Source organism: Habropoda laboriosa, unplaced genomic scaffold, assembly GCF_001263275.1.
Source record: "Habropoda laboriosa isolate 0110345459 unplaced genomic scaffold, ASM126327v1 scaffold597, whole genome shotgun sequence".
Lineage (NCBI taxonomy): Eukaryota > Metazoa > Arthropoda > Insecta > Hymenoptera > Apidae > Habropoda > Habropoda laboriosa.
The window spans coordinates 558,981-582,260 of NW_017100768.1; the positions used below are offsets into that span (position 1 = coordinate 558,981).

At 41.8% G+C, this 23,280-nt stretch overlaps 3 protein-coding genes across 3 annotated transcripts; all 3 read right to left on the minus strand.

Moving 5' to 3' along the window:
• Positions 1–176: 176 nt before the first annotated feature.
• LOC108577191 (dynein heavy chain 7, axonemal-like) lies at positions 177–15,121 on the minus strand. The gene is made up of 45 exons (XM_017940306.1): positions 15,032–15,121; positions 14,744–14,941; positions 14,273–14,652; positions 13,983–14,204; positions 13,610–13,907; positions 13,191–13,538; positions 12,834–13,099; positions 12,607–12,760; positions 12,257–12,483; positions 11,959–12,160; positions 11,650–11,884; positions 11,474–11,589; positions 11,108–11,386; positions 10,775–11,032; positions 10,410–10,694; positions 10,098–10,346; positions 9,614–9,959; positions 9,365–9,534; positions 9,162–9,293; positions 8,875–9,096; positions 8,353–8,804; positions 8,086–8,283; positions 7,865–8,012; positions 7,599–7,802; positions 7,353–7,537; positions 6,965–7,274; positions 6,650–6,895; positions 6,327–6,556; positions 6,036–6,255; positions 5,790–5,978; positions 5,348–5,722; positions 5,083–5,255; positions 4,764–5,009; positions 4,391–4,678; positions 4,133–4,324; positions 3,796–4,022; positions 3,333–3,703; positions 3,079–3,259; positions 2,821–3,009; positions 2,155–2,752; positions 1,861–2,071; positions 1,190–1,424; positions 967–1,118; positions 486–770; positions 177–383 (listed from the first exon to the last, which is right to left on the minus strand). The coding sequence occupies exons 1-45, from the start codon at positions 15,101–15,103 to the stop codon at positions 177–179; spliced, it is 10,971 nt and encodes a 3,656-aa protein (XP_017795795.1). The 5' UTR covers positions 15,104–15,121.
• Positions 15,122–17,492: 2,371 nt separating this feature from the next.
• Positions 17,493–19,730, minus strand: LOC108577192. The gene is made up of 4 exons (XM_017940307.1): positions 19,459–19,730; positions 19,353–19,371; positions 18,991–19,086; positions 17,493–17,676 (listed from the first exon to the last, which is right to left on the minus strand). The coding sequence occupies exons 1-4, from the start codon at positions 19,654–19,656 to the stop codon at positions 17,630–17,632; spliced, it is 360 nt and encodes a 119-aa protein (XP_017795796.1). The 5' UTR covers positions 19,657–19,730; the 3' UTR covers positions 17,493–17,629.
• A 1,843-nt stretch (positions 19,731–21,573) lies between these two features.
• On the minus strand, positions 21,574–22,974 carry LOC108577186. The gene is made up of 6 exons (XM_017940298.1): positions 22,723–22,974; positions 22,474–22,609; positions 22,183–22,332; positions 21,959–22,088; positions 21,745–21,855; positions 21,574–21,594 (listed from the first exon to the last, which is right to left on the minus strand). Exons 1-6 carry the CDS (start codon positions 22,901–22,903, stop codon positions 21,574–21,576), a joined length of 729 nt encoding a protein of 242 aa, XP_017795787.1. The 5' UTR covers positions 22,904–22,974.
• Positions 22,975–23,280: the final 306 nt, after the last annotated feature.

Sequence of the window (23,280 nt, forward strand, 5' to 3'; positions counted from 1 at the left end):
TATAAAGGGTAAATTCTTAGCTGTTCTATGTACTCATATAGATGTTGGTACTTGTAATAAAAAAATGTAATAAAAATTACAACGATTCGAAGATAATAATATTTGTTAATTGGAAATATATGGAAAGTATCGCAGAAATGAACGAACGAAAGAAGAAAAAGAAGAAGGAATAATTTTTATTCAGATAGTTGACAAAGTAGGGCGACTCCTCTCATAATCCAATGTTCCGGTGGTTTTATCGTAGGTAAAGTCATAGCGATAACAAAATTGGTCGAATGTCCCGTAGTCGATAAAACTCCTCTTCTTTCACTAGTTTTGTAGACGGGGCAAGTATACTTTACTTCCTGTTTTATATTTTCTTTGGTCGTAGGAATTAACCACATCTGTATTTAGAAGGATATTGATAATAAGTTGGAAAGAGAAAGAGAATGTGTAAAAGGAAGAAGAAAGAAGGAAGAAACGTGCGAATGTTGTGTATTCCTTACAGTTGGCATGTTTTCGTAAAGCACTTTTGGAAAACTTTCATCCAAAGCCATTTGTTCTTTATTAAATCTGGCGCCATCTAAAAACAATCCGTATATATATATTCCATCCTCGGGCGGAGACTTGGGAGTTGTATCGACGTTCAGTACGAAGAAGTCGAAAATCAGAAGGTCTATAGGAATTTGATATTTTCTCGCATAGTTTTGCCTACTTCCTGTGAGAAATGCTTGGGTAAAGTAAAATCCCGAGATCCAGTAAAGAACCGGTGGTCCCTTTTCGTGCCATTCCTATAATAAATGAAAAATTCTATTTTCCTGTTTGCGTACGGGTGGTGAAAACGGTGGTTATATCACACAGTACGTAATATAAGTATGTACATAGGTACGTAATATGTACATGATGCAGATGAGCATAATATGTTTAATATAACTATGACGTATGTGTGTATGTATAATACATACTAATAAGTAAAGAAGGTCTTACTTGAAGAAAGTTCAAACGGCTTAACAAATCGTGTATGTAACTACCAAGTGGTTTTAGCGATGGATACGAATATTGTTGCCACAAAGCAGGTATTTTGTTAGTTAAAATTGCATCGTAAATATCTTCCAATTCAAAAGACATTATAACAAAGCCTGTGGACATTAATTGTAAATAAATAGATAAGTGCATAGGAAAATGGAGAGAGAAAACGAAGAAAGAAAACCTTTGATAGCCCGTTTGATATTTTCTAGACTGGTTCTAATATAGGTGGTAAGCTTGTTGAATCTTCCCATTTCTTGTACCAATACAGTATTCATACTTTGTTCATAGGACATAGGATATTTTCCAAGTGTCGCAGCAAGATCATAATTATCTGGTAATTTTTCTAACATATCACTTGCCATTTTAAACACTATTTCATCTGTGGTGGCTTGACCCGTTCCAGATTTACCTCTTTCCTGGGTAGAGTAAAAGGAAGCAGACGAAGGTTAACTTATTTTTTATCCAAATCTATCTGTATATTAGATATGGTATCGCGTATTGTAGATTTACCAACCTGCGCGGATTGCCAAAGATCCTAGATATTCAGCAGAAAGGTGCAACGAAATATTTGAAAAGGTCATGAGATAATAGGTAGGGTAAATAGAACGAGTACAAATAACCATTCGACGAACATTGGTATGGTTTACAGAAGAGCAAAGAAAAAGTTGCCGACTAATTATTTGTACTCGGTGTATAAAACGAGTATGAAATGCAAATGAACAAATGACGAATATAGTATACACGTACCACACGGTCCTGCGCAAGAGTGCAATGGAGAAAGAAAGATAATATATGTATAATTTAAGGTAAGAAAGTTGCGATGAAACGTGCGAGGAGTGGAGAGTAACGTACCTGAGTTAGTAAAAGCGAGGAAAACAAGAGACTCGTTTCATTCTGATCTTTGATGATATCCGCGTTTTCGTTCATCCCAAAAACACTGGGTTCAGTGATGAAAGGTAAACTTTTAGTGTATTCCATAAACGCTTCGTGCTCTCGAAAGCTCGGGCAATAATAAATGGTCGAAGCTTCGTCGAAGTAGTAACGTTTGTCGGCGAGCAGCTCTCTAGAAAGTGGTTGGATGGATCGTAAGTAAAACACTACACGTATATAGGAAATAGAAAAGAATAGGTTGGTAGAAATATCGACCGGCAGTAAAATTTCTGCAAAATAGTATTCAAAGTTCTGCGATCCCAGTTATCTGTCACTCTGCCACCGTAATTACATTCCCCGGTCAAATATCTAAGAGCATCGAATCTTACGTCCTGGAATTGATTGAGAAAAAGATGCAATTGCAGAACGCTGATTCGAAGATCGGTTTCGTTGAATTCGTAGGTGATGTTCCAACCGATCGGTCCAAAGTTGCGCCTTTCCTGGATCACAGCATGAAAGAAGCACAACGAATAAAGAAGTTTTTTGAAGTACTCGGTCTGAGAACAGGATTCGAAAAAGTCCGGATCACCGATCGGATCGCTGGTGTACGATCTAACGATGTTAGCCCTTAGACCTTTTGGTGGTTCGTTGGTCATTTTGATACTATTTTCCAGGACCACGGAAGGAAAGTGTTGGGATGGATAGCTGGTTAACCAGAGACGGAATTCGGAATGAATGGCATCGGGTACCAGGCCCTCGCAAATTTTTTCCAAAGTGCTCATCCAACTGATCGCTAGGTGACAATTTTGCAAGACCACCCAATTACCGACCATTACAGCCGTTTGAATCGTTTCCTCGGCGATCGGTCCTTGTCCTATCACCGAATTGAAATTCGATTGAAAGTTTCGACGACGAGGACGGTCGAAGTTGGTTCGCGCTCACCTTGACCGAGGGAAAGATAAAATAGACGATTCGCGCTGTAACCTTGCTCATCGGCGAACGCGAGTAACAGTTGCGCCGGATCGGTACCAGGCGTCAAAATGAATATCAACGGAGTGCAACAGTTGGAATCGGCATAAGACGAAGCTAAATCGAACGGCGGTGGTTCGACGAATTGCTCACCGAGTTCCGCTGAAAGTGACACCGAAGTAATGTAACAATACGAAATGCTGAAATGTGCTTTAGAAAGATTTCTGATACCTTGGACGAAATTTTGTACCGCTGGGATGATTTTATCGGGACGAATGCACCTCAATATCAACATTCTTTTAAATAGATTGGAATGCTGAAAGGGTAGAGGAATCGGTTCGTTCTGCGGTTCCTTCGAGTCGAACAATTTTTTCCACTCTTGGGTGTTATTGGTGAAAGTTACTCGAATACCCTGAAACGATCATACAAACATATTATACAATATAATCATCGTCATCGTTGTTATTATTACTATGCAAACTAACCGAGAACTGTTCGACATCGTCGAGGTTGCACAATTCGTTCCACTGTTTGGTCGGTAGCCAGGTTGTCGGGTTTGCATGCGGATTATCAATAGCGATTCCGCCAGTTAGTAAAAATGTCCATTGCGATAGAGAAAGATTTGCTCGTTGTTCGAGCAATTTAATCGCCAAGAGCAAGGAAAACAATAGTTTATCTTTCTCGAATACAGATCTGCAGATGTTCGTGTAGAGGGAATAGGTGAAATATTTCATAAGATCAGTTAGCCGTTGTTCAACGGTTTCCGCCGGTTCCGTGTTGTCGATGGCTAGCTCGAATAAATGAACGAACCACGACAACGAATATTGATACATAGGATCGATATTTATCAAGGTAGCTGAAACGAAATTAGTCATTAGGGAAATATAATTCGGTTAGTACTTACATACGTATGTATAAACGCGGGTTATCTAGATTGTAACTTAATACCGGTAGCGAAGAATAATACAGTGGAATATACAGCGATGGGCGTGTACTGTAATCTCGCTTCGTCGATCGACTTTTCCGTTTGTTCTGCCGCTGCTTGTTTCACTTGAATCTCGTTGCTCAAATTCTTGGACGACGTCAAGATCTCTACCGCTTCTTCGTCCTCCAATACGTTACCCTCGGCTATGGATAGTACTTCCAAGATTTTCTTCTCCGTTTCTTGCAGCAGTCTAATTTTTTCCCAACATTCAACACCACCAGAAAGGAAAGAATAAGAATGTATATATTTAGATAAGTACATAGGTACCTAGGTTATCTACTAGGAAAGAATCGGACACACTTTTTGTTCGCGGCTCCTTGTACGATCAAAGCGTTCTTCTCCGACTCCAAGTCCGGCCTCTCCTTTGCAACAACAATACCCAATAATTGATCTTCCAATCCGACCGGTGTAATCATGAAATTCAGTAGCGTTACTTTAACCGCTACTTCCGGCAAGTAATGTGGATTTCTTAATCTGGTGGTGATGTAGAGTCTAGAAGGGGAATAGAGGAGAGGGGATTAATTACCTGAATTCGGAATTACCTGAATTCGGAATTACCTGAATTCGGAATTATATTCGATAATCGAGTCGGCGAATTTGATGCAAAGCACACCAGCTTGTCTGAACGTCTCTTTAAGAAGGACCGGTTCAAGCACAGCATCCAATTGTTCGGCGACGTGCTCGAGAAGCACCGGTTGTCCAAATTGCAACGCGTTCTCCACCACTCTACCGTAGTCAGGTTGACTTAATCGAATAACGTTCAAGTTATTTTCTCGCTCCATATTTTTGATCCACCTATTGGCCTGGGTCTCAGGATCTATTATCAATGGCCACCTCCTCGCATTTCTAGACAGTCCGCGTGGTAACAATTAACACTTCCGAAAGATGGGATGGGATTAGGAACGAAAGAGAAGAAAGAAAAAGTATGTACTTGATGATGATGCCATTGTCGACGGAGAAAGCGTCGTTCGGGAGTCCGAAAATATTCCAAGACCTGATCAAGGCTGCCTCCCCGAGCACGTCGCGTAACTGAAAATCTTGATGACAAATCACTTTTAAATTGGTACATCGTTCTACCCAGATAGCGGTTTGTCGCAGACGAAAGGGCAACGTGAACGGACCCAGGTACGCGACCACACCGGAACCAATCACGATGTCACCCATTAATCGATGATACCTGGAAGGAAGAGAAAAATAATACTGTCGTTGATAGAGGGTGTACGGACAGATCTTTGGAAAATATCAATCGCCTTTTCCCCAAAGCTTTCGCGGTTTCGGACCAACGCGTGTACTCCCCGCCCAATCCACCGATCAAGTCTTCGGCGCGCTTCAACTTGGTCTCGCAATCCTCCACTTTATCGGACATTGCCTGGAAAGCCATTCTTCTTTCTTCCAACAGCTCTTCCAACGCTTTCAATTTTTCCTACGCGGTTCGAAAGTACCCTGTTAGCCGATTGATAAAGTTTGTAAGTTAAGTTAAGTAAGTAAGTAAGTTAGTCGAGAGACGAGAAGCACCTGCACTTGTCGAAGTTGCTCCTGTTTTGCTCGTAGGGTGCTCATTGCCTGGTCGTAAGTACGTTGAGCTTCCGCCAGAGCTCTCTTCTTCGGAGCAACCACTTTCGATACTTTATCGTATTCAGACATCGCGTACACCCACCGACACAATCCCTCGCACGCCGTTGACACTTTCTTTATCTTTTCCGGATCGAAATCCGGATTGGCCAAGTATTCTTTGCGGATCTTTTCTATCACGTTATCGGGTATGTTGTCCTTGTCGAAATTGAGCAGGGAATCGAGAAACTTTGCATCGCTCAACATTCGAAGAGCCGACTTCCAGTAATCCTCCACGAAGGTGCCGCCAGCTTGCTGTACTCTCTCCGGCTTTATTTGCTGTTAGCGACAACGTTGCAACGGTTCAGAGAGAGAGAGAGAGAGAGAGAGAGAGAGAGAATCTAACCTTGAGGACGCAAACGCTTTCGAGGATCAATCGTACTCCACCCGGTGGTTTTTTCATCGCCCTTACCACAGCAATGTCAGCAGTGGTCAAAGTGTCCAGAGCGCTTTGAGCACGTTTCAGAATTGGCATCGCTTCGGCCAAGTCAGCGTCACACTCTGCCTTAATTGCAGCTGCTTCGTTCGCGTAAACCTAAAGAACCCTAGCTTTCTTAATTGAAAGGTATTAGGTGGAAAAGTGAAAACGAACCACAGCTGCTTCCTCGTCGATTTTAACCACTTTCTCGAATTCTGCTGCCTCTTGTTTCTCCTTGTCAACCTCGAGCAACATTCTCTGAACGTCTTGCGTCGCGATTATCAGTTGCGGCTGCAACGATTTTAGAGTTTCTTGCATCGTTACCACCTGCTTCTGTGTCTCGTCCAACTGGCCCAACCCACGCTCGTATCGAGTTTTCGTGCTTATTATCTCTCTGTTTCGTAAAAAGTGATTACATATTTCGTTTGAAATTCGTTTCACACGACAATTCATTTCGACACTTACTCCCGTTTCTTCCCTAGCAGGTCCTTAAAGGTGTTTATCATTTCAAGGTACGAGGTGGGAGTGACGTAAACCTGTCTATCCAATCGAGTCAAGAACTCTACGCTCAAAGTCTCGGTAGAGACGTGAAAAAATTGGCACATGTCAATACCAGCGGTTCTCTCGTGATCCGTCAGTTCGATCGTCGATAGAAATCTCGTTGCAACCGCTAACAGAGCATCTTCTGGCCATGGCTCGATAAATAATAGATATTTATGATACTTATGAGAAGAAACGAAGTTGAAACGAATATGTACACAGAAACGTTCAAGTTCTATTCGCCGTACCTGAAGCCAATCGATGGTACAACAATTCACCAGTGCTGGAAACTTTCTGATTCTATTGCGAAAGTGATTGCCTATCGGAGACATGACTAACACGATGTGAAGTTGATCGCGCGTTATCTGAACGAACAGATTGAACAAAGCTACAGTGCTTCCGTCCGTTTGCACCGATCGGTCCCGTTGTCTGTCTATTTGTTTCATCTGTTCGTAAATCTCGACTAGTTCTTCCGCGGTAAATATGTTGGGTATCTAAAAATATTTCCACATCGGTTTGATGGATAAAGGAAGAGAGAGAGAGAGAGAGAGAATGAAACTCACCTCTCCAGAGTTAAGCATGTTGCTCATATCCTCGAGAAAGCTCTCCTCTTTAATCTGACTGTCGGTAAAGAGAAAGGTGGAGTGAAGATCGGTAGCCGTGACGCGTTTTAGAATTCTCTTTATATCCTCGTGCCATTGGTGAACGCCATATTGTTGAGTGACTTCAACTTGAAAAACATCGTAGTCGGATATATGGGAGGCTAGTCTGGTCAACGATTGTCTTCCTGTCCCTCCGACACCGACCAGCAGCGCGTGACTTCGCGGTTGCTTGACGATGCGAGAAATACGGGACAGATGTTCGATGGCAAACCTGTGCGTGTTTCGTCCGAATTCATCTGTCCTAATCTCCTACTCAGTTGTATATGTATTATCGGGCCAACTAACATACCGAAACAACACCAAATTCATCGGCTTCTTCGTCATAGAGTTGTACTCGGCCAAATAAATCTCTACTATTTCTCGTAATTGCTCAAGATCCAGAACCTCCTGATAAAGTCGTACGTCCTGCTTCGTGTCCCCGAAATCGCAGTACACCAATTTTCGAAGTTCTCGCTCGGTGACAGATCCTTCTTTCTTCGGAGTCGAGTATGAGATATATTACGCAGGTATAAAATGTATAGAAAGGGAGACATACTTGCGAGGGGAGAAGATTTTCCAACAGTTGGTCCATAGACACGTTCATTCGGTTCTTTAACGTGACGCGTATTTCCTCCACCAGCCAACAGATATCCTCTTGATCTATCAAACGATCTCCAAACACCCGAAGCATCTCGTGAACCCAAAGTTTTCTCATGCTGGTTAACGTCGGCATAGTTTCTGGTACGGATAGCAGGACACCCTGTATCATCACGAATCACGATGACGTTAAATTGAACGCGATTCAAAAGTATCAGACAGCACCTGTATCACGCGGGAGAAGTCGCGAAGATTGAAGATATAGTGACACTTGGCCGGTGTTGGTAAAAGATTAGCGAGACTTTCTTTGAACACGTCTAACGTGCCTAAAACCATTTCCTCGATACACGGATCGAATTCTTTGCTGAATCCTCTACGATGAAAAAATAGAGAGACGAAAAGGTAGAGAGAACGCGAGGTGGGCGTAGCGAAGGGAGTTTACAAACCTGGTGTCCAAATGCCATAAGATAATCTTACTGAATATCGTGATCATTACTTCGTCATCGAAATCCGATATCGTTAAAACGACAAAGTGTCTTTTGAATCGGGCCGTGACATCCTTCCCACCGCGAAAAGGCGGAGCCATGGCACACATCAAATGGACATCGATCAGCTTTATCATGCTCTTTTCTTTCCTGTCGTACCTGCAACCAACCGAGTTTCCAAACCGAGCAGTTTCCAACGAGTCGAAGCAAAAACGAACAAGCATTTACCATTCTCCGTGATCCAGCCATTGTCGCAACAGTTCGATCGGCGGCTGTGCTCCGTAAATTTCTTTCAACGGCATCGAGAGATCGTCGACGAAAATGATCCAGCGTTTGCTTATAGGCGCCCCGTAAACGCCTTTTCGTCGCCTGTCCAATTTTCCCATGATCGTGTCTTGAGTTTGGTTCGCTGTGGTTTGCGCGGAAAAATTAACAATCAACGGTTTGTTCACCGCAGGATCGTTCTTCTTTAATAGAAAATCGATTATGTAGACCGACTTTCCGGTTCCAGTTGGACCCACAAACAGCACAGGCTTTTCGTTGCTCACTAGTAAACGAAACAGAGCCGTGTATCGCATCGTCTCCACCGTGGGTACGATTATTTGATTCACGGGAATGTCTCGAGGAATCGGTGGACTATCGAGCAAATCATCCGACCATAATCTCCACTTTCCTTTCCCCTACGACCATCATCATCATCGTCACCATCGACCGATCGAATAATTAATAAATCGCGATTCTACAACCTACCTCCTTGATGAATTTATAGTCAAAGACCAGGCCATCCCGCGGCATAACGAATATATACGGCTTTAAAGGCGGTTCTATCGGCTCCCTCAGCTGAAACTCTTCCACCAAGTTCGAAGGAAAGCTTCTCTCGAGAAAGCCCCGAAAAAGAACGCTGAAGCTTTCTCTCGAGTTTACCTTCAGTGTACCTCCCAATGCCCAGATGCACGAAAAGAAAAACGAGCCCTGAAGAAGGTAAGGAATATGTATTTCGTCTCGTTTCGTTTCGAATTATGTACAGATACGTTAACCTCGATTTGTGCTCGAAGATCCAACTCGTCCATTTCCTTGGCAATTTTCTCGTCGCGGTACTCGTCGAGGAAACAATCCAACAGATGGGTCAAGCCGCGCATAAGATTCGAGTCGGGCATGGGACAAATTTTCTGCGACGTAAGAAAAGTAGTAAGCAAAGTAGCGCTGGATAGGTATAAAAGTAGAGAGAAAATACAAGAACCTCGACATCCTCGCGACGGAGCCAATATAATATAGGAACGGAAAACCTTCGAAACAGCGACCGATATACAAAGTTTTTCAACCACTCGTCCATTACAGCTGGGGCATCAGCTATCCAAGATTTAAGCAAAGGATCCCAGCCGAGTGCACCAGGTTCCATATAGATCATTCCTGTATCGAAAGATGAACCAACGTGAGAGTGGACGGTAGCTACGTAGCTAGCGCGATGGGATCGAAAGGATCGATATACCGCAACGAGATACAGTTGCCGGTGAAGCCTGTTCCAAATCCATCGTTTCGAATACCAAATTGGTAGAGGGTGACAACTGAATTATCTCTCCGCTCATTAAACAGAGTTTCTTATTATCGTCGAGAACCGTGTTCATGCTTTCGATCCATACCGCGTCTATCGGCCCGTCAAAAATTAGCCACTTTCGATTGTCGTTGGTCGAGGTGGCGAAAGCACGATAACTGATGGCCAAAATTCCGTCGGACCATTCGTGGGACACCGGGTCGAATTGCCCGTACAACTGACCCAAGGTAACAGCTTTAGGATTGATCACGAACGTTTCTACGCTGTGCTCGTTTATCAGGTTCTGAAACGTGTTTTTCCACCTTGTGAGAAATCCCATTCTTCTATTATTACCTACATATGTATAATACATGGGGAGTATGTATGTATGTATGTATGTATGTATGTATGTATGATGTATGTATGTACGCATGTAATTTACTCGTTCTTCGCAAAGTTTCAAAGCGTCCGCCAGTATTTTATAAGCTGTTGTCTTTCCAGCAAACGGCAAACCAACGATCATGAATCCGTGCCGAACGATCATCATCTCGTATATCTGCTGTATCTTCTCCAAAAAGACAGCGCTGCATTGCACGTTGGACGCCGCACAGGCGTCGTAAGCGGACGCGTTCAAGTCGGTGTAATCCGGTTGTGGAAGTTTCACACCAGGAAATAGGTCGGACGTGATGCCCTGCATTTTTCTTATTACCGACTATGTAATTCAGAGAACGGAGGAAACAAAGACTGTACGTACGTTGAACAACGGTAAATCTTCGCTAAGAAACTTTGGTAGATTAACGTCTTTGATGCTGCGCAACACCAACATATCTTCGTTCTCGTCCGGATATTTGATCTTTAGATTACCAGCCGCTACTAAAACAGATTTCACCGCCCTCATCCCATAATCGTAATGATTCTGGCTCGACAATTGTTCAGAGCACAACCGGTAAGCTGTTACGATCTTCACCGAGAGCGGTCGTGCTTCGTAAAACCCGTACGAATACAACGTGTTTTCAGCAATTAAAGCGTAGTCTGGCACCTGAAAATCCCAATGTCCATCGATCATTTTATACGTTGTATATACATGTAATAGTATGTACATATACGTATGCCGCCAACCATCATCGCGACCGGCCGAAAGAGCGCCTTCAAGTTATCCGGTAGTTCGGATCTTCCTGCATATCCTGGGTTCATGGTAATGAAAACGGCACAGGTGGGGTCCAATTTGATTTCGGTACCCTCGAAAACAAGTTTATCCTTTCCAGCGTTAATGGCTCGTTGAATCGTTAAGATTTGTTGCGCCACCACCGACAGTACCTCCAGATCGATTCGATTGAATTCGTCGAAGCAGGACCATGCACCGCTACTTGCCAATCCCTGGATTTCGGTATTAACGAGTAAATGTGAATCTACACTTGCTGGTGGTTCGACGATGGAACGAGAACTTGGTACCTTGAAAAATTTACCCAGCGCGATGTAATCGAGACCGTCGGAACAATTGAACACAACGCACTGCTTAGCTACAGCTTTGGCTAAATCCTTGGTCGTCTCGGTCTTGCCGGTTCCAGCCGGACCCTCAGGTGCACCACCGAGATGCAAGCTCAACGCGCTGAATAAAGTACGATAACATCTGTCGGTCAAAGGTGTTATCACCAGTCTAGACGTATTACCCAGATACTCGTAAGCGTATCTCAACGACGTGTTTATCATCGTTGACCATAAATTGTCCTCCTGGAAGCAGACCGTCCGTCCACGTACCAAATGCAAATACCCAAATTGTGCACAAGTTTATCAAGAAAAACAACTCTTTTCCTTTACCGTCCAGTAGTATCTCAATTGAGCCAGCCATTTAAAATCGGTCGTATCGGTAACTCGTTGTTCGAACAGTCCCGCTACAACGTCTCGGCTATGAACGTCCATCGTAACCAATGCCTCTGAAACGTTTCTTTCGTTAAAATGCAATATCCTTTTTTTTTTATCTTTAACGCTCTCACCTAATGTCGTGCGATTTTGCGTCGACAACTTTCCGCGAACCAATTTTACTATCTCGTTCAATTCCCTCGTACAAATGTTCACGTAATCTTCCACATCCTTCACCGATTTCGATATCGCATCCGTTACCTCGGCCGTCCAATAAAGTTTACTCACACAAATCACAGTCTGACCAGGCCACTCTAAAGCCCATTTCGATCTGATTTGTTTTAAAAACCCGTCCTTTGCTCGTATCACCTGTCTCGACACGAAACAACTCGTTTCTTTTTCCTTCAATTTTCTACAATATTCTCATCTTCCGTTCACCTTACCTGGGCTCTAACGCTCTTCTTCATGGAGTACTCAAGCTCGAGCAACCACTTTTCAACTTGGCCTCGAGCCGCCATTGTGTCGATCGTAGTTTCAAGAATTATCTCTTCGCCTTCGGACGATATCATAGCTGTTATTTCTAAATCGTACGTGAACTTCACACGTGCAATTCCTTCGAAGCATTTCTTCAGATGCGGTTGTACCCTAATCGCATATGTATGTATATTAACAGATCTATAACCTATACATATATTACGAATAACCATACATAAAGTATGTACATATATAGTAAATTTATACCTGGTAGGATCTTTCGTTTCTGACAATATTTCCAAGAGTTCGTCGTTCGACAAGAAAAAGAATCGCGGAAAGTATAATCTTTTCTTTTCCAAGTAAGCGGTAAGCCCTTTCTGTATTAGATCCAGCAAATTCGTACATTTCTTCAACTTTTCGAGCATCTTGTCGATTTCAGCGACGGACAGTACTCGAGGATCTGACGCTACCAGAGACATAATTTCTCTCCAGATCTACATATGTATGTATGTACGTATGTATGTACGTACGTATGTATGTACGTATGTATGTATGTATGTAGAGACATAAATGAAATAGAAGAGGAGGAGGGAGGAGAAGGAACGTTACGCACGCACCTTATCCACAGCGCTGAAACGTCTACCTTCCTCCGGCATTTGCTGTTGAATGTCAGGCGATGAAAATATCGGTTCGAGATACATCCAGGTTGCTTGGACTTGTAGCCAATAATCCATGATACTTTGTAACAAGCGCAGCTTCGACTCCCATTCTCTGCGGGACGCAACGATGCCAAGTAAGGAGGAAACCAGTTACAAATATGTACATATGTACTTTTACTACTTACAAAGTCTCCTTTTCAAACGGTTTAATATAAAGGGAATTTTTCATAGTCTGAGCTTTGATCAGATGATCGTCCAAAAGCAATTGTATGTCGTCGACGCTGGCGATCACGTAGGTGCCGGTATCGCGATAAGGATTCACGGTGAACGTGATATCTGCCCAATCGAGGTGCATTCGAGCCAGAGCCTTCTCCAAACTCCCTTCCTTCGACGCTGCCTCCGATATTCCTTCGAACTTTGCAACGTAGTCGTCTAAACCGTAATCGAGAATCTGCAACGACAAACCAGTTCTCGCCTCTTCCGCCCTATTTTCCCAAAAATCACTTACATACTTCAGCCCAAGTACATACGTATACGCTTACTTTGGCAAGCGTCGTCGTTTCGTCGACTTTTATCGGAAAGCCAACAATTTCCGACACTTGTTCCCAGTGACGATGCTTCATCGATGGATTACCAAGCGTAGATATCACAGGCATATGCTCTTTGAACTCTTCTATCTTTATTCGGGTTGTTTCGGCCAGCTTTTTCGCCGTCGGTTCCTGAATCGACCGTTCCGACCTGTACACCGTTCGATAAGCGAGTCCTGTCTCGGTGTCGATCTCCTCCGGATCGTGAGAACCTATGATCGAACTCATCCACGTATCGTAGTTAGTTAGAAAATCACAGCTGGCATCGTACAGTTTTTTATACGGCGATAGCTTGTCCGCTGCCTAATCGGAGGAACTGATATTATTAATAAAACTTATCAGTATTACCCTCCTCCTCGATAATGTCACCTTACCGCCTTTCGTAACGGATACTGAGACGGTTCCCAACCGAACAACTCCTCTTCCTCGTTGAATCCATCGATCACATCCATCGCGGTGATCAGCTTGTTCTCCAAACGATCGGCCTTCTTTTTGTATCGATAGATCTCCTCGATGTTACCCCAGTACTGCAATTCGTCGCAGTACCTGGCTAACGTCTCGAGCTCCCTTTCAAATTGTTCGATCCTTTTTCTCAGGCTCTGTTGAAATTCTTCAATTTTACTCGAAACGATTTCTCGATGTTGCTTGAAAATTTCCCCAAGTTTGTAATACCTGGAGCATGTAACTACGACGTAGCCCCGATCGACAAATTATAACACATTACAGAGACCAGATAGAGATTCTTACCATTGGAAAGCAAAATTATTGATTTTTACTTCGACAGGGCTGAGGATCGAGTAATCCGATAAAACAACGATATATTTTATTATTTCTCTCAGTCGTGCTTTCAGTTGGTCCAGAGTTTCCGTTTCTGTCACGCGAATAAATTTCTTCAGCTCCATTAGTTCCTTCGTATTTGCTGGAATGCTCAACGCACGATCCACGATACGTTGATACTCGTTCCCTACGCTAATCAGATTCCGATTCAGATTCGCGCGCGACGATCGGATCGGATAATGTAGTAACGATTCGCTTACGTTCGAGACTTTTGTTGATACTCGCCGATCATTTTAGCGAGCAATTCCTCCTTGATTTTGCGGGACACCGAACCGATATACTCGAGAACCTCTCTACGGTGAACAACGAAAAATCCAGCGAAATAGGTTCGATGAAACTCGACTTTCACCGATCGAGACAAACGATCGTAATATGCGATTAAAGATCGATAACGTTCAAAGTTGTCACCGCTTGTGTCGGTTTTCAGCAATTCCTCCACTTTCACGCTCTCCGAGTCGTCCATGAAACTCTGGTACTTTTCAAATTCCCTTTGCTGGACTATAGGGCCAATTTTTTCTTTCTCCACTTGTCGCGTAATTTCCTCCAGATGTTCCTCCACACATTCTTCCGACACGTACGGCTGCGTTTCAACTCGATATATTTTAATCCGATCCATTGTACAATCGATCGTTCAAGGTATCGAAGACACATACATACGTAGAAGGTAATACCTCGAGTAATTTTCGATCGGAGTTTTCCATCTGGCAATCGATATTCAAGAGCGATTCAACGCGTGGCACACTACCGACAGCATCCCGCAATGAATTTAGCATCGTCGAGATTGTTTCCACAAAGGCTTGAAATGTCGGGTCGAACGATACGATTGAATTTCGTATCGTCATTTTAACGTCAAAGCCGCAACATGTGTGCTACATGTGTGACGAATAAACGAGATTTTTTTTAACCTTACAAATGCAAACAAACAAACTTACTTTTCCCTTTCACCTGTTTTCACTCACGTTTCTGTTGCAGAGGTAGTCTGTGTACTCTTCTATCGATTCCAGACAAAGTGTTCGCAGCTGATCTTCCATGATAAAAGCGACACAATTGAAAAACGATCGACATCTTGGGGTATCGACGACCGACGTTAATTCGTTCCGTTTTATTGCCTAAATATAATACATAACGAATATCACCGGCCATCGATTATGTATATACATATGTACATACTATAATATGCATCGCATCGATTCGTACCGCGATCAATATCCTTTGAATTTTCGGCAACCAGTGTTTGATAAGATCCTCCTTTGTCTTATGGCACATCTTTAAAATGATTCTCTCGAAACTTGAAAGGTCGTACGACGTGTCGCATTCCGCCAGTTGATCTCCCTCTACAAGTTTTCTCCCGCTGTTACGTACCAACGTAAATTATTATTCTTTGTCCTGATCCTGAACCAACCTGCTGATCAGACCAACCTGAATTCTCGCTGCCAGTAATCTAAAATTCGTTGCATAACAGGACGATATAATAGAATTCTTCTCTCTAGATTTCCTCTCTTCCGTCGATAGTTGATCGCGTGTTCTTTCGGAAATTCAATTCTTTCTAATTTTTCATCACCCTTCTCGAACGCAATCAACTGAAACAGTACAATATTATTGGTTGTTCGATTCTTCCTCTTCTTCTTTCGATCGATTCTTTCCCCCTCTTATGCTTATTTTACCTGATTTAACGAGGAATACAACGAATCTCCGATGACAAATTCTATAACCGATTTCTTCACATTTAACACATATGCCTCTTTAACTTCTTTCACCAAACCATTTAAGGATTTCTTAAACTTTTCTTTCCATTTCATGGGGACACGCTTTAAAATGTTTCCGAGGAGATCGACATCCATTGATCCTACGTAAGCATCATCGATACCTTCTGTTAAATAATAGTAGTATCGCAAAATATCCTCCTCCTCCTCCTCCTCCTCCTCCTCCTCCTCCTTCTCCTCCTCTTTCTCTCTTTCTCTTTCTTCCAAACATTCGTGCGACTTCCAAACTTCCTCCTGCTTCTTCTTCTTTATAGTATCAAGAAGTTGAACACGAAACTTTTCTCTTTCTCGACAGAGCGATAAATACTTATACATTTTCGCAGAGTTTATATTGCTTCTCAATCCTCTACCGCAATACGCGTGAATGCTTCTTTTTTACTCAACCTCGTAACGGTAAAACCGTTCAATAACATTATTCGTTTCTCACTTCCGTTTTGGTTAGCAACCGTTCCGTTTTGGTTCCGTTTCTCTTAACCTAGAGAACACATCGTACGTTGTATGTACATATGTACATAACTTTCCATAGCAACCAAATTATTTCCTATAGTCATAGCCTAATCTCTTCTTTCTCTTACAGTCTTCAAAGTTTTATTTTTCTTATTATCGTCATCTTCTTGACGCTTCACAACCACGCTTGTGTTTTGCACAGTCGTTTAATTCGACGTACAATTTACCAGTTGTGACGGCCAGTAACAACGGTGATCAAGTGAACGAGCAATAGTAGCATCGTAAACGTGCCGCTTACTTTTTCTCTTATGCGTAGAGAAGTATGTATAACGATTCCAAGTATAAATGAAAATAAAATGCAACCCGTTTTATTTACATTTATATATTTATTAACAGATATACATACACGAGATCGGTTTATTTATGCGTACAACTTACAGTAAGATATCGTTAATGTATATGTAGATACAGGTGCAAGCACACAAATATACATATGTATAGTTGATACACCATCGTTTTCTTCTTATCTTTTCTTCTTTGCTACGTTTCGCTACGAACGATTATTATTACGCTACGATCGGTCCTTTGCCACGACACATATGTATGTATAATACATAGCAGAGATATTTTCAAAGAGGAATAAATTTTTCACGATTGCGTACGTTTGTGTAAATATATTTGCACGCATATGCAATGTATGTACTCTGTTTGATTGTCAGTCGATAGGTTTTTTTAATTTTGATCCCACATCGAGTAATTGCACGATGAATTCAGATATTACTCTCTCTCTCTCTCTCTCTCTCTCTCTCTCTCTCTCTCTCTCTCTCTCTCTCTCTCTTCTTCTCTGCATACAGACTTGTGCACGCTCACTCGCTCGCTCGTTCGCTCATTCTCCTCACCCTTTCGGTTCCTACTTTCTGTTTTATTTTCGTCGAAATATATGTACATATCATCATTGTTACGCAAAGGATGAACAGCACAAGGTCTAACTGTTACACATAGTCAACGAACAACAACTAATTTCTTTCACATTGACATTCATCTTCTTCGCCGATTTTATATCAAGGGTACACTACCTTTTATCTGCACAAGACACATTAAGGTGGATACGTGCATAAGTACACGTGGATTTCTCGCGAATAAGCTTTTTCTCGCTGGTAAAGAATAAGTTTCATCGAACGATGAACGGACGAAGATGAACCGATGGTTGGTTAATTCGTATTACATACTCAGAAAAAGGCGGCAAATATTCCTACTATTATTCGATCGGTCGTCGAATCGACGATTACTTGACAAAATATAGTACAATACTTATACATAGTAAATTTTCTGGAAGGCAGCGAGCGATTAAGGTCTCGTGAAGCGATACCGGTACGACGTCCAGCCAAGTAATTCTATGAAAAGAATAGATAGTATTCTAATAGTACAATATACATACGTCCTTTCTGGTAATAATAAGTAATATTACGCAAATATCACGATACGTATAATCTGGTGGTTACAACGTGCACAACAATCAATGTTATTATCTCGATACATCGTTTTCTGTCCTCGTATACTCACGCATGCACATCGAATAACAATACAGAGAAATAGAGAGACAGAAATTGCTGGACGAAACGAGTATCGAGATGACACCGTGTATTCCAACTACATATCTTTCATGTAGAGGCAAGTACATGTATGTATGTATGTATGTATAATTGGTATGGAGTAAGTTTACCAAGTAAGAATGAGGACGAGTGTGCGCATTTGAAATGATTATGCTATTACGCTGTTACGCATTTCCACGCATGCTAGGTGAGATTTGATTAGCTGCTACTATGATAGCTGCGATACTACAGGGTACGAGGATAAGATGCAAGTTGAACACGAGACGCATGCGTTCTAACTGATCGCCGCCGATGAAAATGAACGAGGACGTCTTAATTATTCTCTCAAAGTATCGAACTGTGTCGTTGTCTCTCTGTTGAATCTCTCGAAACGTTGATTCGTTATCGACTGAATCGAATCGCGTGCTTCTCGTTCAACTCGATAAAATACCTACGTACGCGTTTCTAGGTAAAACGTAAAGGGGGATATGTCATCGATCGTTGTTATCCATAGTAGAAACTTCTCGTACATTACATCTCCTATAACAACGCATCTCTGACGCATAATATTGCAAATATTATCGTACATCGTACATCGATCGACGACTCGATCCACGTCGACCGAGTCAAACCAACAGCAAACACATACACACGAGTTTTCTTTTTTTCTTTCCGTTGCTCGTTCTTCTAATAAAATCATTATCCACCTTCTTTGCTTCTTCTTTTCTTCTGCAGAGTGATTACAGTTTCGATACAGATTCAAAGTTATCGCGACAAATACGAATTCGACCGAAACACCAAACAGAGAAGAGAGTAAAAACGCCCCGTCTTGTTTAAGCTTTCGCAAACTATAAAATAATACTCCTAATTCGCAAAGTAAAGAGAATCTGATTTTCGATCCGTCCTCGAACATAAAATCATTCATCGTCGTACGTAACGCTAATACGGATATGAGAGTTGTGCGTAAATAATTAGTCTGCTGACGAGCGATGATTAGAAATTGAAGGTACATAAGTAAGTACAAGTATGTATGTGTATATAATGTATCGTGTGTATCGAAATATGGTGGTAGTTTCGCGCATAATTACTAAATTCCAAACGCTTTCTACGATTTACCATTGTTGTTGAAGCATAGACAGAGCACGTTCAGTACTCGACTGCAGAATTCACGTACACGACGATTCCAACCAGCGATACCTTTCAGTCTACTTCCTACGCAAACACACATTTTTCCTCGTTTCGTTTCACCAGCCAATTGGGGAATAATCGTGAGAGAAAGAGAGCGAGATTCGATTATAGCTGCGTATATTACTTGCACGTATTTAATTTCATAGAATTAATTTCAAACGAGAATTCTCTCTGTCTCTCTCTGTCTCTCTCTCTCTCTCTCTCTCTCTCTCCGTTTCCTTCCTTGTTCCGTTCGGATACGGTTGTTTCACATATATACATATGTATGTACAATATATGTATATGCTTACCTTCATTGGCATCACCTTTCTGAAACACGAAACGAAATGGTCAGCCCAACACTCGTCGTTCTCGACGGTTTTGGTTTTTCACGTATCACGGAGAAAAATTGTTTACCTCTGAATAGACTTTTCTCTTAGTGGCCTCCGTGCTCGCCGTTTGTATAACATCGTTCACAAACTTCGTAGTTTCTCTCATCAACTCTTCGTCGTCTTTGAAAGCTTCCTTTTTCTCTTCTAGAGTTCCGCTCGTTAAAATATTTTCCCGCTCCTCCATGCTCCATTTGCCACAAGTATTGTTTGTTCCTGCGGTCATCGTTTATACGTTTCGACGCTTCCTTCCAATGATCACTTCCGACCCGCGTAGCACCTTTATGGTACGCGTGTGAAATATCCATCCTATTAAGAATTCCAAGCAAAGCAATTAAAACAATTTGGTTAAAATTCATTCAGGTCGGAGTAACGTGCTGCTGATAACATTATTGTTACTGTTCGTAATACTATATTAATAATAGGTATTGCTCGACTTGCCACAACGAAAGAAGGGAAATCGTATTAGATTTCTCTATACTCCCTCTTCTCTTATCTTTTCTTCTTTTCTATTCCTTCTTCTTTTCCCCCTTTTCCTCCTTTTTCCCGTTTTCCCTGGTTCCTGTTGAAACGGCAGACATCATACCATTCAAATTACACAAAAATAAGTAGAAATACGACAACGAGACAGCTCCAATTCAAATTAACAACGTATTCCCCATGTATTATTCTCGATCAATCAGCGGTACAATCAGTTGTGTGATGTGTTGCGAAAAATCAGTTTGTAAACCGAACTCCTTTTTCGGCTTTTCAAAGTTGAAACGAAGACAAACAGCTATCTAACTGAAATCCATACCTCTCTTCTTTCTGACCACGTTATATTACGACACAATAGTGATAGAAATGAAATTTTCAACGAGTAAATGAAAAAATAGCGTAACTATAGTATATGTATGTATGTGTATCGGAAGATCAAGTAACTTTTGAAATACTCGACGGTGAAAGAGACTTGGAACAATATTTCCATACGAGTGTACGTAGATTCGGACTTACATTTGTGAAGAATCTCGATGGAAAGGCGATTGACCTTTTGAGCGTAGATATCGAGCTACAGGTGGTGCGCATTCGTTTTACAACGGAGAGACTGGATTATTCAATGCCGGTATGCATCGGAATGATTCTCCGTAGGCATTCTTACGGAATACACCGTTACACCCTCACCCGAATCGATCCTTCTCTAGCTACCCCGTTATCCTTAATCAGTTAATTTCTGTTCCTTCTACGTGGAATTCTATCATTTCAGCACTATCAGCATTTTTACCGTTCTTTTTCTTTCTTTCCTCCCCGCCCGTCGCACACACCCACGCAAGCAGACGCACACTCGCTCCACTCACTCTTGGTTCGAACGAGGCGAAAGATTATAATATTGTCGGCGCAAAGTAAATGTGAGAAGCTGCGCTGCTGTTGCTACCAGTAGATATTTCTACCAGTAGAAAGGGAGGTCGCGTATGTGAGAACGATAACGATCGATACGCATATCCAAATTGTGCTTCGCGGTACACTCAACCACTGTAATTCACTTGGTAACGATCGAACGTCTGCCAGCCTCGGCTACTGGCTCGGTTTGCCTCACTGAATATCACCCCGGGGAAACGTTTCGGAGCATGCGTCGAACACCGCGCGACTATTAACTATCTGCTTTCCAGTTGTGCGGTTTACCACCCTTTCTCTATCGTTCGTCGCTTTTCCAACTGTTTGTCCAATCGACAACCGATTTCTACTCCTCCCTTACCCTTTTTCTTCCACACACACACACACACACACACACACACACACACGCCTCCTTCGACTTCGTGCTTCTTCCTCTTCTCTGGCAATATTTTTTCCACGTTATTCGTCCATTTCTACCAATCGTCGTATTACAAACGTTACACATTTTCCTCAAAGTGCAATCATCATTGGAATATTTGCCAGTGTAAACGAAAGAAAGTCGATGGAGAAAGAGGTGAAAATGAAAGTTGGCAGGAGGGGAGGAAAGAGAGAGAGAGAGAGAGAGAAGGAGAGGGAGAGAGAGAGAGAGAGAGAGAGAGAGAGAGAGATTCTAAACATAGCAAAAGATCAATATAGTTGAATACTTAATAATTAGATAATCAGTCTAACGATAGTCATTATCGTTACCATTGTTAGGAACGATGTATTTTTACTAAAGATCGTCGTACAGTTCCTATATCCGTTCACACGAAACGTATCCAGAAATCTTTCAATCTCACACTTCGTTTTACCCCTTTCTGAATTATTATTTTCTGCTTCTCCACTTTTTTCTGTAGGACGCGCGAGCATTATATATTCTCCAATTTCGTTGAATTATCTTTGCCGCACGATTTCGACGAAACTCCTTCAATTTTGTCAAGAAAGCTTCTCTTCTGTTCGATTCGTACTCCTCCTTCAATCCTTTATACAAACTACGTTGCGCGATAAGCCGATCCTGCAAGAAAATTTATACTACACCGTATGAGTATAATACATACATATGCACATAACGTACATACATATGTTCAAACTGTATGTAATAGCTGTTGGGAACAAACCTGAATAATCGCGTACTCTTTTTCGAGAAAATCTTTCTCGGACAGAAGAGTCATTTTGTACGCGTAAACTTCTCCGATAACGTTGTCGTATTTGATCAATTGATCCGAACACCGTTTCCCCGCTTTGTAACTGTTGCATTATATTCAACAACAACAAAAAACGCTTTAGAAAAGAATAATAAGGTGGCGGCGGGGCATTGCACGTTTAAAAGTTGAACTTTTACCGTGCGTTATATAAATCGTTCTTTCTCCAGCAACGTATTTCGTTGATAGATTTTAAACGAGAATCCAACAATTGCATTTCGGTTTGCATCGATTTTTTCCGCGTTTTGCTCTGCAAATTTACAGCTGACATCGCTGATGAGAATTTCGCACTGCAACATTTTAACAGTGTCAATTTCGTACGGTAACATTGTAAACGACGCGACGTGTATGTACATATACACGCGATGTGCGTTTTTAATTCGCTATATCAACGATAGCCTTACGTGTAGGAAAGCGGGAACGTTACTCACCTTTCTGCCCTTAATACTTCCTTCGAATTTTCCTCGATATTCTTCTTCGCCAACTCCGCTGCTTTCCAATCTATTTCAACATTTCGCTGGAACTGCTTAAAGTCTAATCTCTTTTCCAGAACCGCAAACGTCCATTCTGTCAGGGAACACGTTTACCGGTTCATTTTTCTCTCTACTAATTTTCCAATCGCATCGGTATTATCGTTTACGCATACGTTCTTTCGTCCGTTTATGTACAATTTTACGTACGTGTTACTTCGACGGTAGCTTTCTCAACGTTTCTCGCAACATCCGCTAACTTTTTCTTTCGAGTTACTTCTTCCTCCTTCAGACACGGCTTCTTCCCTTTATCCTTAATCAAATAACAGAGCAACTTGATGTTTTCGATCAACGTCGTTTGTCGTGGAAGGTATTCTTGTTCGATGGTCATCCTTTCGACTTCAACGTTTAGATGCTGTATACATATGTGTAATTCAATCGATTTACTTGCTTCGTGTTTGTTTTATGTTGTTACGCAGGCAAGAATATGTACAAGAGTTAAGTCAACGTATGGAATATACGTATATATGTAAGTACATATGTAGTATATTATTCGCGTCAACGTGTTCGTTTAACAAAAGGATGCGATCTTTATAAAAATTAGTTAATTTTGGTATTCTCTCGTTGCCATGCCGCACTGCTCTTCTCCTCTTCGTTTAGCCACATACATATGTATGTACATATGTACATTTACGCAACTTTCCATTTACTTTTTTCTCCATTACTTACCTTTTTTCCTAATATCGTTAAATATTTATCCATTTGGCT